Source organism: Protopterus annectens, chromosome 9.part0 (assembly GCF_019279795.1).
Source record: "Protopterus annectens isolate FY-2018-M chromosome 9.part0, PAN1.0, whole genome shotgun sequence".
Lineage (NCBI taxonomy): Eukaryota > Metazoa > Chordata > Ceratodontiformes > Protopteridae > Protopterus > Protopterus annectens.
In genome coordinates, this window is record NC_056743.1 from 1528669094 (window position 1) to 1528690242 (window position 21149).

At 39.1% G+C, this 21149-nt stretch overlaps 1 protein-coding gene across 1 annotated transcript in view; it reads right to left on the reverse strand.

Moving 5' to 3' along the window:
- Positions 1 to 11361: 11361 nt before the first annotated feature.
- LOC122812162 (E3 ubiquitin-protein ligase TRIM39-like) overlaps positions 11362 to 21149 on the reverse strand; it is a 230563-nt gene continuing 220775 nt past the window's right edge. Inside the window, exon 6 of the mRNA XM_044084483.1 lies at positions 11362 to 12342. Within this exon, the coding sequence (XP_043940418.1) occupies positions 11792 to 12342 (551 nt within the window). The 3' untranslated portion in view covers positions 11362 to 11791. The remainder of the gene's footprint in view (positions 12343 to 21149) is intronic.

The following is a 21149-nucleotide window of genomic DNA, read 5'->3' on the forward strand; positions in this document are numbered from 1 at the left end:
AGCATACTCTGGCTTATTTGCTATTTCTCCTTTTCTCCTGACTACAGATAAGCATCTTCTTTTCTTGTTCATTAACCTGCTTTCTTCTAGAAAGCAAGCCTTGCATTTATATTCTCTGTCTCTGCAGCCGTACAACCTGCTTCCTGACATGGAATATGCTTCCTTTAAACATTAATGACATGTAATACCATGTTTCTGCTTGTTATCCATACATATAAATGTCCTAGTTATTAATGCACCACTTTTCATCACCTTAATTTACTTTTCCTTTAGCTTTTGCATTACTTTTTCAATCTTCTTCTTTCGGCTGTTCCTGTTAGAGGTCGCCACAGCAGATCATCTGTTTCCATTTCTTCCTGTCCTCTGCATCTTGCTCTGTCACACCAACCACCTACATGTCCTCTCTCACCACATCCATAAACCTTATCTTAGGCCTTCCTCTTTTCCTCTTACCTTCATCCTTAGCACCCTTTTCCCAATATACTCAGCATCCCTTCTCAGCACATGTCCAAACCAATGTAATCTTGTCTCTCTGGCTTTGTCTCCAAACCTTCCAACCTGGGCTGACCCTCTTATATACTTATTCCTGATCCTGTCTACCCTCGTCACACCCAGTGCAAATCTTAACATCTTTAACTCTGCCACGTCCAGCTCTGACTCCTGCCTTTTTGTCAATGCCACTGTCTCCAACCCATATAACATAGCTGATCACACTACCCTCTTGTAGATCTTCCCTTTCACTCTTACTGGTACTCGTCTGTCACAAATCACTCCTGACACTCTTCTCCACCCACTCCATCCTGCCTGTACTCTCTTCTTCACCTCTCTTCCACACTCACCATTACTCCGAACTGTTGATCTCAAGTACTTAAACTCATCCACCTTCGCCACCTCTACTCCCTACATCCTCACCATTCCTCTATCCTCCCTCTCATTCACACACATATATTCTGTCTTAGTCCTGCTGACCTTCATTCCTCTTCTCTCTAGAGCATATCTCCGCCTCTTCAGGGTCTCCTCCACCTGTTCTCCACTCTCACTACAGATCACAATGTCATCTGCAAACATCATAGTCCACGGGAACTCCTGTCTGATCATGTCTGTCAACCTGTCCATCACCATTGCAAATAAGAAAGAGCTCAGAGCTGATCCTTGATGTAATCCCACCTCCACCTTAAATGCATCCATCACTCCCACCTTTTTCAATAAACATCTTTATTAAATTATCAAGTATGACATAGGCAATCTCTGCTTATCAAAAGGCAAGTATACTTTTTTATAATTTCTAAAAAAACATTTATTTATTTTGTTTCATTTTATGTTTTATAATGTTTCCATTTACCTTCTCACTGATGACTCCCAAGTCTCAAGCCCCCCAATTATTAGAGATGCAGATCATGATAACATTGCATCACATTGTCATTGTATTGCAATGACTCAAAAAACTCATTGCTGAGTGTGAGAATGTTCTTATTAGAAAGTATTTGCAACTAAGGTAGCTTTCTTGACTTACTATGCGTATACATATATACATATATATATACCTACATATAAATATTTCAAGCAGGGGCATTAATGCCCTTCTAGCCTGCCAATATACCAAAACAATTGTTCTCATAATAAGTGTCCAGGCTGTTCTTAAAAATATCTAAACCAGTGTTGGCTTTAATGTAACTTGGTAGTCTGTTCCATGCATCAGCTGCTCTGTCAAAGAACCAATTAGTACACTTCTCATTCCTATAGAATCTTCTACAAAGACTGTCTGATGATTCTCTAGTACTTTTTGATAACCCCAAACATTCCCAGAGGTAGTTGTCCCTAAATGCCCTATATACCTGAATAAGATCTCCCTTTAAATATTTATATGAGTCACTCTACAAGTTAGATATTTTAATCTTTCATAATAACTTACATTTTCACATCTATGGATGCTCTCTGTATATTTCAGCTGTAATCTTTGTAGTTTACTCATGCTTGTTTTCTTATAAGGTTTCCATATTAATCCATATTCAAGTCTGGGTCTATTTTAATTAGCAAACAATGACTTCACCTTTTCTGATTTCTAAGACTTTATAAATCTTTTTATACAACCTATAGTTCTATAAATATCATTAACCAATTGGTTGATACAATTGGAAAAACTCAAAGCTGGATCTATCCATATACCCAGGTCCTTAAATAAATCTACAGTTTCAATCTCTGTGTGCTGTATTAAATATTCAGCTTTCAGTTTATGCTTCCCAAATCTCATATGCTTAGTTTTTGATGTATTTGTCAGCATATTATTTTCCTGTGCCCAAATGGTCAATTTAAAGTAATTTTGCAGACATGTCCTATCTGTAACACATATAATCAGTTTACCCAATTACAAATCACTTGCATATAGACTGTAGAACACCTCAGATAAAAAAGATAGGTCTGAAAGATACAATCTAAACAAGTACGGGCCTAGGACAGAGCCCTGTGGGACACCCTGACTATAACCAAGGATTTCACCTGTCCAATTGCTGTATGATATTTGACATGTCATATTTGTAGGCCATGCAGCGATCCATCTTATCAAGAGCAAATCATTACCTAGCTGTTCTAATTTATTGATCAGTGTTTTGTTTATAACCCTGTCAAATGCTGAGATTAAATCTATATGAATTACACCATGTCACAATTTTTCATTTATAGCTGTTATTATACTGTTACAGACTATCATGTTACAGGTGGTAATAGATTTATTTTCAACATATGCTTGCACATACATGGTTTCAAGTCCCAACCTTTTTAGTTCTGACAATAACTTATCCAATATTACCTTCTGCATTATTTTTCCACAACGTGAAAGTAGACTTAAGGTCTCTATGACTCTGGGTTTCTCCCACTCCCTTTTCCCTTAAAGACAGGTTTAATAAGCTCATGTCTCCAATATAGTGGAATCTCCCCATATTTATACGACCTAGTAAATAATAGATATAATGGTACTGTAAGTTCTTGATGAGTGTTCTCAGGTCATTATTACTAATTTAGTCTCCTCCCTGTGCTTTGTTTGGATCCAGTTTGCATAGCTCTTTTTTAGTAAAATCTAATTTGATTTCGGTATCTGAGGTTACTTGGATGTCATTAGGGTAGTTTATCACCCCCTTTTGTGAAGCCAAACTGTTGTTGCATATGATTTTGTAAATATATCTATAATCTGTTGTGCCTGAGAATACATTTTAGAATTTGCACAGTTTGTCAATTTGTATGTCTCTACTCTTTCCACATCTTATGTATCTATAAAATGATTTCCTATTATGCTCAATATCTTTATATACATTTTCTTAAAATTTTTCTTGATCTAGTCTCACATTATGCTTAATTTGTCTAGCTTGTTTATTTCAGTTTCCAAAGTTGTGTTCGCCTTGTTTTTCCATTTCTTATATTTTTTACTTCTCACTTTTATCTGGTACCTTGTTCTTATGGAAATATACCCCATTGATGTTGTATGCCTAGATCCTGATATTAAACATTTTATTTATTTCATTTTTTTACACCCAAACAATATCTCTAATTAGTTTTACATAGTTTCTATTTTGTTTCCATGTAATCTGTAATTAATCTTCTGTGTATTGCTTTAGATTTCAGTTTGGCAGACTTATCAGATCACTGCACATCAATGGTGGTAAAAATTTACCTGAAGTAACAGTAATTTCTTTAGGAACACAAACAATGTCTAGTATGTTCCATTCCCTTGTAGTTTTTTTTGCAATCCAAAGCAATTGTTGTTCATGAATATACATTGCAAATAATTTCCTTACTAGTTTTGTTAAATCAATATTATTCCAGTCTGCTCCTGGTAAAGTCCCCAGCCACAATTATTCTTCTCTTCTGTGTTTCATGCAAGAAATGTATGAATTCCTCTAGGTCATCAGCACTTGAGTGTGGTGGTCTATACATTCCAACAATTGATATATGTTCCAGGGTAGTCTTTATTGTCGCAGTTACACAATCTATAGTATTATCACTGAATGTGTAATAATCATAGATCTCATAACTATCTTTGATCCATCATAACACCTGCACCTGATTTTTTTTTTGTTAGAATGTCTGTTACAGTAAAAACATTTATACCCTGACAGAACTGGTTTCCAGCCATTGTTCTTTAAGCATGTTTCACAAGCAACAACAAAAGCAATCTTGTGGGAATGTAGCAAAATTTCCAATAAAAAAAAAAAGTTATTATTAATGCTGCTAGCATTAACAACCAACAGATAGCACATGTTGCTATCTGTGAACTGTTAAATTTTCGACCTGGCAAAAATCCTGCCTTGTTTTTGTCAAATATTGCAAAATATCTGCTGCAAAAATTATTTTCTCTGATCCTGACAAATGCAGGCCATCCTGTCTCAACATACATGTGCCCAAAATTAGGCTCAGATGCTCTATACATTTCCATTTTTTAAAACTGTATTTACCCAAAAATCTTTTAATTCATGGTGACCTGACTCTCCTTTCTATATGTGATTTGTGAAAAATATGTCCTAACACCTGTACAAGAAGGATGCTCCCTATTATCAGTCAGAGAATCCTTACAGATGAGATCATTTGTACTGACATAAATAAAAACAAATCTATACTTTACATTAAGGCATTCTAAGGCTTGTCCCACCACATCCTCTATTTTTGCTCCTGGTAAGCATAACATTATTTGATGTTCATTATCTTCTCTGCAAATGTAAGTATCAGGTCCTCTAATAACTGAATCTCCAATTACAAGAATATATTTTCTGACCAGATCTGAAGAATCTTTAACTTCTAATTCAGTAATGTCTGCTCTGTTACCACTTACAGAGGAATGATCTTCATCACCATTAGTCTTATTAATCTCACTGTTTTTCATTGTGTATTACATTTGCAAGCATACACTTCTCATCCAGCTGCATTTGCACATCCACAGCCTGAGCCATGTTGTCAACATATGCCTTTCTCATCTTTTTTCTTGCAGTTATGTTTTTCAATTCTTCCACATTCAGTTTTGATTTCTTCCTTTTCACCTGCCCCATGCCTCTTTTTTCTGCCTTTTCTTTTGAAAGAAAATGTCTTTTCTGTAGACTGAAAATTTTCTGATAGAAAAACATTATCATTCCCTGTAATCTGTGAGTTACATAACAAAAGTGTCCTTTTTAGTATGTATCCTCTTTACTTTACAGACATTTATCAGTTTCATTTTCTTCCTTGTTATTTGTTGTGAACTCCCTCCTTTCTTTGTTTTTTTTTATTTCCTTCTAAATGCTCTGAATCCTCAGATTGCTGAATACTTGTGTCCAGAATTCCAAAGTTGTCAGGTGCACTGTCTTATTTCATAGGGGTTGAGTGATCTTTATAGACAATAGACACATCCTTTCCTAAATGTGTTTTATTTGCTCTTTGCCTAACATTATTTAGATCACCAGTCCAGTCATTAATATATGTAACAACAGTTCTCCAAGCCATGCCAATTGCACAAGTGCAATCATCATCAGTAAGTCTAGATTTACTTCTAATAACGGTAAGCAAATCATCCAACTTTTGACATGAGGAACACCGATCACCATTGTTATCAGGTGCTACCTTTAAATATACACAGCATTTACTACACTGTACAATGTATTTGTGCCTTAGCAAATCATTAATGGCATAGTCGTTTAAGGAATCCATATTCAGCTGCAAATGAATAAAACATTGTAAAAGAAAAAAATAATCAGAATTAGTTACCAAAGAATTCAAAGGAAACTTAAATAACTTCTATGGGAAAAAAAATCACACAGACAGTATACAACTAATACTAAATTAAGCACAGTAAAGTTGTTGCTCAAACTATACAACTTCTGAAAGTCACACAAAAGCTGGAATTCCTTTACATCTCGCACAAATGCACACAGTAGCTTTTGCTCACTACTGCTCACAGTCACACATCTTTTTAACGGTAAAGATCAGTAAATCACAAACCAAAACAGGATTGTTTAGATAAGCTCTGGATTGTTCTTTCTGTAGTCTGTCTGACTTTATAGCTGACTAGGTCCCTTAGGATGGCTAGAGTTTGCCTGTCTAAAACCTATCCCTTTCTAACAACAAACAGTGAAAATTAAAGGTAAAAATACAAAATAAAAATCAAAGTAAATCTTCCTGTGTAGAAGCTATCCCTTCCCTCCTACAAACAGTGAAAAACAATGGTAAGGAAAAAAATTCATATAAAACTTCTAATACTAGGCAACTCCGCAGTCAATCATAAACTAGCACAGAATTGTTTCAGACAAACTTTGGATTATTAACTCTGCAGCCTGTGTGAATTTATAGCTGACTTGGCTTCTTTGGATGGCTAGAGTTTGCCTGTCTAAAACCTATTCCTTTCTAACAACTAACAGTAAAAATTAAAGGTAAAACAAAATATAAATTAAAGTAAATCTTCCTGTCTACAAGTTATCTCTTTTTATAAACAGTGAAAAACAGTGGTAAAAATAAAATATAAATTTAAATAAAATCTTCTCTTACCAAGCTACTTCCCAGTCAATCACAAACCAATACAGGATTGTTTACATAAGCTCTATGCATGTATAAGCAGGTAAAAAATGAGTTACACTGAGTACTACCATTTCATTGACCTTTGCTTCTTAACAATGCAGCAGTCAGAAGTTACACTTCACTGTTGTACCATTTTCATGGAGTCTGTCAAAATCTTACTTTGACAAGACATAAAGACTCCAAGAAAGGTGCTGCTGAAGGGCTCAAAATGAGAATTAGCTAAAACTAGAGGAAGATTAGTAAAGGAATGTGAGTAAGAATTTTAATGGCCATTGTCCTCTGTTGGGGTCAGAGACTCAAAGACAGTGGATAGTGAATGCTTAGTAGGCCTCATTAGGTTCATAGGTTGGTACTAGGCTATTGGCCCTAGGTCCTATAGAAGTCTAGCCATAACAATTCCCTGGATATTTCTATTCCAGAGTATGGGGAGTCTCCGGGTCAGGAACCTATCCCTCCAGCATGTTTTGTTCATTGTGATGAAAAAGTTTAGATCCCTTGAGTGTGTGGCTCTGAGGGATTGGGATTTCTTTAAGTGGAACATGTCCAACAGCTCAGGGTTTGACATGGCCTTGTATGTTAATCAGAGATTGCCTCCGAGTAGACGATATGCCACAGAGTATAGCTGGAGTTTTTTTAGATGGTCAGCATAGCGCATCTGCTTTAGGCCTGTGATTCTTTTAGTGAGGTATTTCTGCGGCCTTTCCAGCTGCTGCAGATGTCTTGTGAGGTACATACCAAATGGGGCGTTGTACTCTATAATGGGTCTAATGAGGGATGAGTACAGTGGGACAATGACCTCCTTTTTTCTGGATGAAAACCCTTAGTGATGAGGTGTGCCACATAGAAGGATTTCCTGACTGTTGTGGCAATGTGGTTATCGAAGGTGAGACCACTGTCCATCTGTGTCCCTAAGTCTCTCATCACACTTTTGGTGTTTTGTGTACTGCCACCTATGTGGTAATTCATGGGTACATGTTTTTTCCCAAAGGGGATAGCTATACATTTCTTGGCATTAAGCTTGAGCCCATGGCTCTAGCACCAAGCATCTGTTTCTGTAAGGCCATTTTGTAGAATATTCACATAATTTGGGGATTCAATAATGGCTCCCAGTTTGCAGTCATCTGCAAACTTTGTTATCCAGAGTCCCTTAGTATTGGCCTGTACTTCAGAGAAGTAGATGCCAAACAAGAGCTGTCCCAGGACTGAACCCTGAGGTACTCCACTTGATACTTGTCTGGAGCTGGATTTGGAGTCAGCTACTTTCACAGTATGGGTTCTGTCAGTAAGCCAGTTGGCAACCCATTGAGTAATGTAGGGATTTATGTCCAGCTTGGTAAGTTTATCTATGATTCCAGACTGGGGGTTGGTGTCAAAGGCCTTGGCGAGGTCCAGATAGGCTGTGTGGACCACCCTACCCTTGTTCACAGCTCTGGAGACTGATTTGAAGAAGTCAATCTGGTTCAGGAGACAAGATCGGCCCTTCACGAACCCAAACTGGGTGGGGTCCAGTGTTTGAAGGTTGCCAATATCTTTGTTTATAAGTTCCATGATAATGCGTTCCATGCCCTTGCAGATCAGGCTCGTCAGACTGATGGGACGGTAGTTCTCAAGATCTAAGGTGGATCCCCCCTTGTAGAGTGGGATAACTGTAGCTGTGCGCCACTCAGTGGGCACAAAGCCTAAGGTGAGGCTATGATTAAACATGACACTTAGGTGAGGTGCCAGTTCCTTTTGTAGTTCATGTAGTACACAGCCCGGGATGTCATTTGGTCCCATGGATGCTGTATTCTTAGCTTTGGAGAGTGTGGTTTCTACCTGTGTGGCAGTGATTACCAGAATTTGGCAATCTCTTAGTATTGAGATGGGCTTTTTAGGGGGTAAGAGGGGGGTGAAGTTGGCACTAAATCGATCTGCCAGGATATTGGAAATATCCTTAGGATCAGTATATTTAATGCCATTCTGTTATAGCTCAGATCAGATCTGAGCATTGCCATTTAGATTCTTGACATAACTATAGAATGCCTTGTGGTTGTCTTTGGAATATTTGGCAATTTTATTTTTGTAACTAGCTTTGGAGGATTTTATGAAGGATCTCAGCTTCTTACGGAGACTGGTAAGGGAGTTTTTTGCATCCTGAGATTTTCCTCTTTTCTGCAACAGCTTCTTCCTTCTGTTGTATACTTTGTTTATGGAAGGGGACCACCAGATTGGCTTCCTTGTTTTAGAGGAGAGCATCTTGGTTCTATTTGGGATGGCACAATTCATGCACGAGTGGATGTGCTCGTACAGTGCCTTAGTGTAGGATTCAGCAGTCGAACTTTCATCTCATGTGAATGGGTGTCATGAAGTTTGTCACTTCTGACTTGAGTAGCATGAAATTGGCTTTGGAGAAGTTTTTTACGGAGGTTTCCTTGCTGGGGGGTGGGGGTGGGATGTGGATGTCAAGGGTGATTAGCTTATGGTCAGACCTGACCAATGAGGGGGTGACCACTGGTGTCGAGCATCTACCTCCCATGTTGGTAATGACCAGGTCTAGGATATTGGAGCCCCTGGTGGGACAATGGATTAGTTGATCTAGGGCACTGGAATTTATGAATTCCAAGAACTATTGGGAAAAGGTGTTGGTACCCGAGTAGTTTTCCCACTTAATGGCAGGGTAGTTGGAATCACCCAGTATTAGGGTGTTTGGTTGTATCTTAATATTTTCCAGTATGTTTAGAAAGGTGTAGTGAGAATCTTGGGGCATGGTGGGGGATCTGTAGCAACCTACAATTTTGATTGCAGTCTTACCTAGTGTTAGTTGCACCTGGAGAATTTCAGATGCATTGTGTTGGGAAGCTAGCCTGGAGGTGTAAATATTCTTGGTGAACATGGACACCTTTAGTGTTTCGGTCTTGGTTTGGTGGCCAAAAAGTGTGGTAAGAGTTGTAGCCTGGTATTGCAGTGGTGCTATCTGGAGCCTTGAACCAGGTCTCGGTTACTGTACAGATATCAGTGTTCTCCATTTTTAGGAGTGCCTCTAGAGAGTGCATTCTGAGGTTTAGACTTCTAGCATTGAGTAGCATTACCTTCAGATTTTGCATGCTTGTATCTGTTATGGTGGTGGTTTTGTCCTTTGAACCTTGCCTAAAAAAGGTACTATAGAGATGGCAAGAGCTTTAGCCAGTAACCTGAATCCCAGGGGCGACAGGTGCAGACCATCTCTGGCAAAGCATTGTGGTTTGTCAATCATGTTGCCCCAGGCAAACAGCTACTGGATCCACTTTAAATGACACCAGAAGCTTAGCCAATTGTTGAAGTCAGTCATTTTATCCTTATACTGTAGTATCATCCTAGGTGAAGGCAGGATGCTACTCAGGGCTAGGGTCATACCTGCCTGGGCCACATGATCTGAGACCTCTTCCATGTCTCTTTTCATGTAGTCCAGGAAGGTACATCTCTAGTCATTCACTCAAACATGGACAATGACAGAGTTGTATTTGTACTTGTTGTGGAGTAACTTGAGTGCATGCATTATGTGGCGGATCCTGGCACCCGACAGGCAGTTGACTGTAATTTTCTCCTTGTTCAGCCTGGTGAGTGGGACATCAGTGTGCCTGACTACAGAGTCACCTATGACTAAAGTGTTGGGTACGTTGTCTTGCCTTATCATAATATGTTTGCTGGGAAATGGGGATTTAATTCTGTTCCCACTGAAATACCTTTTCCATTTGGCTGTAGTCTCAGAAAAAGATAGCTCTTCTGGAAAGAAATCAAAAGCATCACTTTCGTTAGAACTGGAATCTTCGGACTGAGAAGAAAATCACTGAAGAAAAGCATCCCTCCTCTGTTCACTGCTCTTCTGAATATGAATCACTGTCAGGATGGGAGGGATTTGTTTCCTATTTGAGATATGAACATAAAATCAAAAGTAATACCTTAGAAATCCCAGCAGGTCTTCTCTGTCCGTAGTTAAAAAACAAGATAAGCAGCACTCAATTTGTTTTCTTTCTTTTCCTGGAAGGCTCCAAAGAGACCAGCTCATGGCAGGTGCACTATCCCAGGAATCACGCACCCTAACCTGGCTATGCAGTAAACTTTCACCCACTCCTTCTTCCAAGACCAATAATAGCAGTTCTCTCTTCTCCAGGGAGGACAATCCTACAGCCACAGAGGGCATCTCTAATGTCTGGTTCTTAGTGGCTTCTTGAGGAGTTACTCCAGAGGGACCAAGAAACATGAATGAGTGGCTCAGGAAACCAAGGCCTGACAGAGTAGAATCACCCCATCAGTGACTGAAACAGTGAGGAAGACTTAAAAAAAATATTTTTTCTTGTGGATGGCAGAAGAAAGAACAGAGGAGACCAATAAATGCTCCATACAGACTAACCAGGAAAGAAGTCTAAAAGACTGGCAGCAGAACCTGTGTGAGTCAGTAAAACTTCCTGACAGAAAAGTGAGGATTCTGAAAAATGAAATGGCTGTCCTTAAAAGCACAATGTCCTCCCAATAACACACTAATTCTACATATATATGTAGTAAATACAAAGTAAATCTGATTTTACACAGTTTTTCTGTACAAGCATTTGCAATATTCTACATATGCATGTGGGTGGGTGGGTATATACATATATGTGTGTGTGCATATTAGATCCCACACTTTTTATTTATTTACTGGGGTAGTGCACTGATCAATACTGACAAATTTCAGGCTTAGTCTGGATGAAACAGAAAACATTTCATAAACAATAAACATAGAATAACAGAGTAGTTACACTCTACTTACTACTCACACTACTTACATCGAAAAATGTATATATAAATTCTAGTGATCAAGCACAGGCATGTACAATCAAGTAGAGTTTAATGTACAATATATACATTACTATATAAAGTGGGTCAATGTTGAATAAATCCTGAGAAAGGAGAAGTAACGCTTCATCCATAGGTAGTTGTATAGATTGTGATGCATTAGGAATATGCACATGTATAACAATATTTATGCACCAGAATTAACATATAAGCAGCTGCACCAGAGAACAGCAGAGGTAACTGCAACATCACTCACGTGCCTATTAACACGCCTCCACTTCCACTATATAACCATAAATATTACACAGATGAATTACATAGCCTGGTGCAACTGTTAGAAAACAATACAAGTTTTATTCAGCAGGCATATTATGGGCTAGAAAATGCCATGCATTATGAGTGGGCTAGAAATGGTCTTGCTGATTCGGCACTCAGTCTGTTTAAAATAATGGGTCTTTGGCTTAATTCATTAAGTGCTGTCAGTTGACTGACCTTGTGGGAGAGCCACAGTTGACACAATAACAATCTCTGAATCCTTATCTGAATTACTGAAGTAGGGAAATATTTTCTCTGTGCATGTCATTTTAAAAGTGTATAAATGAGACATGGTGTCAGCATTGTAGAATGACAACCACCTTTTTTCATAATCCAGCTGTATTCCAATCCTCCTGGGCTCTACTGCTAAGTGGATGTCACAGCCACCAACCCAGTAGTCACCAGCCCACCATCGTCCAAGAACCCAGTATCCATCTTCTGGTATCATCAAAGTTATTCCCGTTCTGTCCACAGATTCTCTGACTGCTCCTAAAGTCCATCCACGTGCGTCTCCTACCTCTACTTCCCAGTAGTGTCTCCCTGAGGTGAAACCTTCATTACTTAGGACCGCTGACAGTTTTCTAAACCTGTTTGGACTCTGGGAGACGTCTTGCTCTCTCACACTGAACTGTAAAGTCTTCATGTCTTCAGAAAGTATGAGGCGTGGATTTGCTGTCTCTGGGTCTAGTGTAAGAGGAGTCACAGCTACAAGGTTAAAAACAAAATAAAACAAAATCAATGAGTAATGCACAATAATTATAGTGTCTATGCCTCACCTCTGTTTTCAAATGCAGATTATTTATTTATTTTGTCACTTTTGTGATCTGAGCTTAAAGTAACATTTGCTGTACTGTAAGACTTGTGACCACATAGTAAGTAACATTTCTGGTAGACTCTTCTAAACAGTTTGTTTTCATGTCAGTGTCAATGAACAATATCCCTTTCTGGGTTTTGAGACACAGGTCAGAGATTTCATCTTTGAAGACGTGTGCGTGTGTGTGTGTGTGTGTGTGTGTGTGTGTGTGTGTGTGTGTGTGTGTGTGAGTGTGAGTGTGTGTGTGAGAGTGTGTGTGAGAGAGTGAGGGCTACGTGCTGCCTGACTTCTGTCCATTCAGAAGGAACATGTGTCCTGCTAATTGCTACTTATCTACTAACAACAGTATGACGGCTATACTTCCACTTCTATGACAAGCATTAGATGGGATTACTGTTCTGACAGGAGTAGATGCCTTATCACTGGAATGTGAATGTGTCCACATGCCACTATATTTGATTTTAGGCCCCAGTCTAGTAAAATCCTTTTAATGATGGCATTGGATTATGAAGCATACATTCTGAGCAGTGGCTCATAGGTGCTACATTGCTACGGTTCAAAAAGGAATGAAAGTTGTGTGAGGGTCAGCAAGAAGTACTTGGCTTTGTGTAAAGTGTGCCAACCTTTGCAAAAAGGTTCCAGTTATACAACTAATTCTTTCCAGAGGTAGGCAGTGCTTTTTTGGTTTCACATCTTCGAGAGAATATCATTGGAATACCAGTAGAAAAGTACCGAGGAAAGAGTTGTCGGGCCTCAAAAAAGGAAAATCAAACAATAAGATCTGTTTCAGAGATCTGACAGCTCCCAGGGTCCATCCATCTGTTTATTTATCTACAAGCTTGCTCCATTGGTATAGAGGGTTAAAAATGTGATTGCAAGTAAAGTGAACCAAGTTAAACTATTTTTGGAGTATGCATAGAGGAGGAGAGAAGCAATGACTTTTCAGTCTGCTTAGCTCTCTTTGGGGGGAGGGGTTTGTGCTTTGATTGCACTCCCTGTGATGGAATCCCTGATGGAGTTTGTGGGTGACATGGAGGTGTTTGTTTACTGGGGGTTGGGGAGGGCCAGTTGATCATGTCATATGGAGGAGTAGCGTGCACTGCAAAGGTGGACTGTATGCCAACCCTTTGAACACAAAAGAGTATGTACAGAAGTTAGGGCTTAAAAAACTGAAAGAAAAATAATACAATAATTCCATCCATAGTAAAGACTATTCTCAGTTGGCTTTTTCCTTGAATAAGGGGGAGAAATGGACCAGTACTGGGGGGGGGGGGGGCAGATGGTGGTCAGGAAGTGTGGCCAAAAAGAAAAAAAAAAAAAGAAAAAAAAAAATCAGTCTAGCATCTGATAAGCAGTTAAGTAGATGGTATAATTGGCCTTTTCAGTTACACTCTTAGCCAAATTCGGCAATAGTCTTACCTAACCAAAGAGCTTGATATATATTGACGTGACACAGCAATACAGTGTTTAAAAACAAATTCAGCAGTTAATTAAAATAAGCACAAGCTGCTAAATAAATCACAGATTAATAGTAAAACCACAACAGAATAATCCACAGCTATGTACTTGCAGCTGCACCATGTAGAGACATGCATTATTTTCCCCCTCCAAAGCTCCTGCTATTGTTTTACAAGCAGCAGGATGGACTGACATTCCATGTGACAGCCAATATAATGATCTACAGAGAAGAGGCCAGAGCAAACAATACCACTGTCTCCGGCCAGTACAAATGAATGGTGTTTCAAGGCAAATAAGACTGAAAGCCAGTGCCCCATATGCTCTTTAACATTCACATTATTACACAGGGGCAGGTAGGTTTCCTCTCAAAGCAGTCAGTCTGTTAGCTGACCAGTGGCAGATACTGCTTTTACATGGACAGGTAGACCATTTAATTGATTGACAGTGTTACAAAAGTGAACTCTGGAAGCTGAGTGCAAACCTTTGAGTGACGTTCTGTAATGTGTGAAGTCATGTAGACAACTTTTTTCGGTTTGTGATGTCCCAGGGGAACAACATGCAAGAAGCAGAAATACAAAGCTGCTCTGAGTTATTATGAGGGTCTTAGGAGATAGGTGACACCCTTATATAATAACTTTTCTAAAGTATCTATTTCATCTCATTTATAATCTTGACAAAAATGTAACTAAAAGGTAATTTAATTATTACTTTAACTTCCCAGATATTTGATTGACTGTATGTTTCTCAAAAAGATTCCCTCAGTTGCTTTTAAAGACCAGTCACAGACTGCCCAAGTACATACTGAGTGTGATCCAGCTGCTTCTAATGGAGAATGGTGACTCTTCCATTGCAAGAAGCATTCGTATGCAGAACTACTTTAATAAGTTCCACATTCTTTTAAAGATTATATACAAACATGAACAAAAACAGGGTCCATAGTAGTGGGCCCTAAAATGCTGCCATCACAATAACTGCAGTAGTAGTGGCCATGTTTCCAACACGGACTGCATTGTGTGCTCCATAAGATGAAAACCACACTGTGACCTTCCAATACTGTTTCAAGCCCCTGTGTTGATGCAGAGGAGCTCATATCTTAATGATTCAATCATCTTCTTTCCAGTCATCCATATATTCTGTGTTGGGCAACACCAAAAGCAAAGCAACCGTTCACAAATAGGTTCTTCCATTAGCTGTCTGTCTTTCAGGAATCCATAGAAGAACATCAAAAAGACATTCACAGAATGAAAAAAAATTGACTGAGTAATATTATGGACTGAGCACCACAGGCATGCTCTCTTTAGCAGCACTGTTATGTAATGCAAGCTCCGTCTTCCCATGACACTTAATTCCCCTCTCCAGATCTCATTACTACTTTTTCAAACAACAGCAATGTCTCTGCAGCTCAAGTGACCTGTTTGTATATTCAGTCAAAAAACGGTTTTATGACAGATAAGTAATCATTTTCAGTCATTTAGTCAAATTGTATAAATAGGATCGCAGTTTATATTACAGTTTCTGTTGATCAGTGAATATAAATTTCATCATTTCCTTACCTCCTCATCCTCTCACACCTCTTCCTGCTTTTCTGTTCTGGCATTTCTTTCTTCCCTTTCCCATACAGCAGCATGGCTGCTTTCATTTAACAGACATTCACAGTTTAAAGTTTTTTTGATAAATCATTTCCTCGAGTTTTCGCACTTAGTGGTACCATCATTAGCAGGCCATGCCCTTGACTTTTAGTTTGTTGCCTTTCATTAGTTATTTCTCTGCTAGTTACTGTAATGTTGATTTATGCAATATTAGACTTGCTATTATTACCTTTGTTTCTCTTTGACAACTTTTGTAAGTGATTCATTGTTCTTATGATATGTAAAGAGGATATCTAATTTTTTTGTAAATATAAGAAATATGGCCATAAAGTCCCCCCCCCCCCCCCCCCAGGATCTATCTGATCTATGCATTCATTGTCTTCCTGGGTCAGAATGTTTTGGAGCTGTCTGTAATACTTGAAAAACCTTCAATCAAAGTACCTTTCTTGTTAGAAGGAATATGTTGATTTTGAAACATTTACTGAAAAGAGACCACCCAAATGATGATTTTCGCCCTGGAAAGAAAAATAAAACAAAATCACAAGATTGGAGGATAGCATTCTTCAGTATGCCCCTCCCCATCTAAGACTCCGAGATTGAAGGGACCTCATCTTGTGCAACCAGGGACTTTCATACCCCTTATTTGCCTCTAACAGCCCTCCTTCAGGTTTTGCTACACTCAAGCTTTCAGGTTCTTCAAACTCAACTCCAAGGAGAAGACCTGACAGCTTCTCCTTGGAGCACACATTACCCAAACGTCTGCACTGTTGCTCCAGCTTTGGCTTGTCTATCATGTCCTGCACGTTGATGCATAGCCCTGCTGTTCCATTAGATTGGGAGAAGATGATGATGGTCTTTTTGAAGGCTCATATGGAGTTGAGTGTCATCTCAGCCCCCTTTATTTCTAGGGTGGCCAGAGATGAGTCCTTACCATCCACTTCCAAGGTTCGTATTTTCAGCACTGGGTGTTTAAGGACCAACTATGGAAGTCATGCCTTTTCCACCAGCACCAGCCTTGACTTTCTCCATGGTGTTGATCCCCTTGATGGCAATGGCATTGGAGCTAACTCCCTTGTTGCCAATAGCCAGTAGGTCCCAGGTTGCTAGGTTGTTGGTGCAGATATGTCTTCAGTGCTGAGACTGACCCCTATACCTTAGGGACATTCTCACTGTTGATATTGTCGGTTTGACACATCAGTACTGAAGACCTACTATTCAATGTTGGCCCCAGATTCTGCACCAAAGTTTGCTGGGGTTGAGGCATATGTGCTGACCCTTGTGTTAGCATGGCCCTTGACTTTGGCGGGTGTGGTGCTAAGATTCTCAGTGCCATCAGTTAAGATGGGGGTGTTGGTGTCAGGAATAACTTCCATTTTTTGGATACTGAAAAGACACATACCATATTGGCCCCACCCATACACATCATTCAGCTTGGTTCCTTTAGCCATCACCACTACACATACACACCACCCAGCTTGGTTTCTTTAGCCATTACCACTTTTCCCAGCATGATTCAGGATTAGCTCAAACCTTGGCATTCAGAAGATCCAGGGTAGAGTTAAACTAGGAGTCAGTAAAGATAAGTAAGATCATGAAACAATGTTGACCCTTATCACCTTTATTATCTGATCTGGCTATTCAACCTCTATCCAGTTGCATAAAATGTAATGATATAGTAGGATTTAAAATAACCAATTACATAAAAATCAACAATATAGTAGGATTTAAAATAAATGAGCAATATACATTCAAATTCAGTTATTTGCTGGCAATATATTGTAAACAATAAGTAATACTGATTCCTCATTAGTAAATAGAAAAAGAAAATATTAAAATATTTTGAATTGATGTTAGGTATAAAATTCGGTCAGAATAAAACACCTTATTCATAAAAAAAGAGATTATTTGCTTGATGGAAACTAATAGAGAATTTAAACAGGATAGTAAAGAAACTAAATATTTAGAGGTTACTCTTACATGGAATTGTAAATCCATATCCACGATATATAAGAAAAATATTTTAGACAACATTAAAAGAATAAATAAATGGAATAACTTATTCTTTGTATGGAAGATAGGTTGACTGTAACCAAAATGGTTATATTACCCAAAATACTATACATTATACAGAAAACTTTTTTAGTTCCTTTTAAAGAACACATTAAATAATTTAATGACATTTGTTTGAAGTTTTTATGCTCCCCCCCCCCTGCAAACAGTTCTGGAACATCATATAAGAAGATGGAAAGATGGTGGAACAGGATTTCCTAGCCTAGAAAAACTTATGCTTTACTTATTAAAGCAATAGCTTTATGGTTACATTCTGTTTATTCAATCATTTGGAGAACACTGCATGAAATCATTTGGTTAAATAAAAAAAATCACAATGCAACATGTATAAATTGTGAGTAATCATATGAAGTGGGTGCTAAATAAATATTTATTTAAAAACACAATCTAACAGATTCTACTTACGTAAACAACATATTAAAAATAGTTTAAATTGTAGGCCAGATTCTGTAAAGTTCATGGAAGGTATTTATGGACACAGTAGCACGCTGAAGGAAGACTTCAGTGGTCTAGCTGCAGACGTGATTTCAGAAAGCATGCTGACTGCTTAGCTATTCAGTGTAGGGTAATTACAGATTCCACACATGCCCAACTGATTCCAAAACACATTCTGCCCACCAAACACAACTTAAATGTGACAAACTACAATGCCATCTCTGTTTCTGAAATCCTTGATGTCTGCTTTATGGACCTCAAAGAACAGAAGCTATTACTACATATTCTGTCAAATTCTGCAACAATACCAAATAAAAACAACATAAAAATGCAACCTGCCATTAATAAACTGCAACAGGCTACAGTTACACAAGCCATAAATGAGGTTGTGGCTGTGCACCCTAGAAGTCAGCCAGCCAGAGTCAGACCAAGGCTGCAACTAAACCAGTTGTCAGAGCAGCAAATAATTAACAGGTGCCATCTAGACAGACAAACTGGTACAGGCTATTTGCAACATGTGTGCCCCACACATGTCTGTGTGGACCCTGCAAGGAAACCCCATCCCCCTTGAAACCAAAGTCCCATAGGTATCAGAGTAGGAGCAGGAGGACATAGGATACAGAAGACACAGGCGTAGGCAACATAGGGTGTAACCACAAGTGCAGGCCCAGGAAACACGGCATCACCTGACCCACAACTTTGAGTCATGACTTGCCACATTAACATGAGTACACAGATTAAACATTGATGTTCAATTGTTGTCCCACAATAGCGGCATGGATTGCATCTAATGGCAGTTACCCACTAGACATATACACTGAGCAGCAGACATAACAACATAATCATAATATATAATATTATGAAAATATAGAAATCTGTCAGAACAGGGATCATCAGCTCAGGACACAACTGACACAGGTATGCATACAGACTCAAACTGTTGTATCAGTGTATGGCAAACAATAAGAGACACACATCAGTGCTACACATTCCTTTCACTACACTATAATAATTTGAAAAAAGAGAAACAACACAGGACATAATGCAGAACTTTTAATGTCACAAGTCAAATATATCACAGTAAAGTATGGATAAAGTAATGGAATACATAGAGTCAGCTAAGTTTATTAAATTGTTGGACTCACTCTTATGCAGTCTAGGCCAACCACAATGATGGCTCACACCGTGCTGCTCTGCCACTACCATGTACAGAAACACTTGGCTCAGGTTGCTTCACAGAGGATACTGATAGGGTGGCAACACCATGTTAATGTGAAAGAGCATGACTGTGACTTGATTGTCTGGTCATAATTGGAGGGACCATAGCAGATGGGCCAGCAGTGGAAGTGTGTGCACATTGAAGCATAGACACTGATGTTCTATTAGCAAGTATGGTTCTGCTGAGAGGTGGCCTGCATCTCCCATGTGCTGATTGGCTAAGCACAGTCAGGGCATGAAGAACCCTGCTTGTAATACAGCACTGCTGCAGTACTTTAGAGGCCAGGGTTTCTACTGACCATGCCACAGATATCTTACTTTAATTTTGAGCAGCCAATAATGTGATTATTTCAACATGTCTGTGCTCCTGTCCTTCATGAAACACATGAAACAAGATGGGCTGTTGAACAGGGATGAACTTCAACTATTATATGGACAAAAGTCATCATTGCCAGCATGAACCATTTGTACAGAGTTAAAACATACGGTAGTTTTTTACACAGATATACCACTTGTGCATTTGATGAGGCTGATGCAGTCTGGCCTAGGAATGTAAAGGACACAGTACTAATGGAGGACAACAAGAGAAGCAACAGCGATGACGTATGAAAGATTGTTAATAGTGTACCACTGACAGGCTCCCGCTGTTGAGAGTTTGTATGTTGTACTGCCTATTCTGTAGTGGGAAAGTAAAGACAAAGACAACACAGTCATGTATTTAGCCAACAGAATACTGACATATACATGTTCCGCCTAGAACTCCTGCTTCTACCTCACCCCTGGGTATGCATAGCTGTCCTCTTGCTGTATGCAGGGAGGCCAATGGTGGCTGCAGATGGCCTGTGCTGAAAAACAGTGACAATAATGTCATGTATCATAGGTCTGCTACACATTAATACAACCTATGAATCTGTTGTGGTAACATACCTGGTCTGTTTGTACTCCCCAGCAGATGTAACTGCAGTGTACAATGTTAGGGAAATATCAGTATGACAGTAAACAGCAGTGCCATGACATAAGGATGAGGCAATAACAGGTAGTGGTCGCAGTAACACAGTATGGAAACACTCATCTGCCCTTCCCTGGTGTTTTTCAGAAGTAGATGGACCTATTAATGCAGACAGCATTATACATTTTGGTTTGACTGTTCTGTCTGTACTGCAGTTGTATGAGCACATGTCATTACACTTATGTTCATCATAATCACCCTGTGTGGATCTGTGTGCATGGCTCAAATCTGGTGGTGTAACTCAAAAGTTATAATACATGAGCTTGCTTGCACAGCAATATGCAATGGTTTACTCTATACTCGGTCATGTCTTGGAAAGGAAGAAATACATGTTTGGCCTGGAATTCCTGCTTCTTTCCCACCCCCAGGTATTCATAGCTCTCCTCTCGCTGTATGCAGGGAGACTAATGGTGGCCCAACACTGGTGGCATCCCTTGAGCTCTCATATTTTAACCTGTTGGCTGCACAGAGGATCATGTCTGAGCATCATCATCGACAGGTCTCACAGGATCCATTGTGATCTCCAACATCATTAATCACGTTGTTGAGGCCAGGCCACACTTCATTTCTCCAAACTGTATTCCTTGCACATCCAAGGAGTCTCTGTTCATGTTGGCACAGAGTAGCTAGTATGATGTAATTTTTCCTGTGGGGAGAAATCGTCATCCCTGGAACAGTTTGCCATCTGAAAGACAGTGATATGCACATGATCATATTCCTCTGGGAACCCAGTTATGCAGATGATTATGTTGACAGCATATGTCATTATAAACAGTATGCATTCCTGTGCAATGCAAACATCTAAAAATCATTGCCTGTGGCAAATACTAATGTGACATAAAAGGTAACAACTATGTATGCATAACATTTGTAAAGCCAACACAACTTGCGGTATTGTTAGAGTCTCTCTATGGGATTA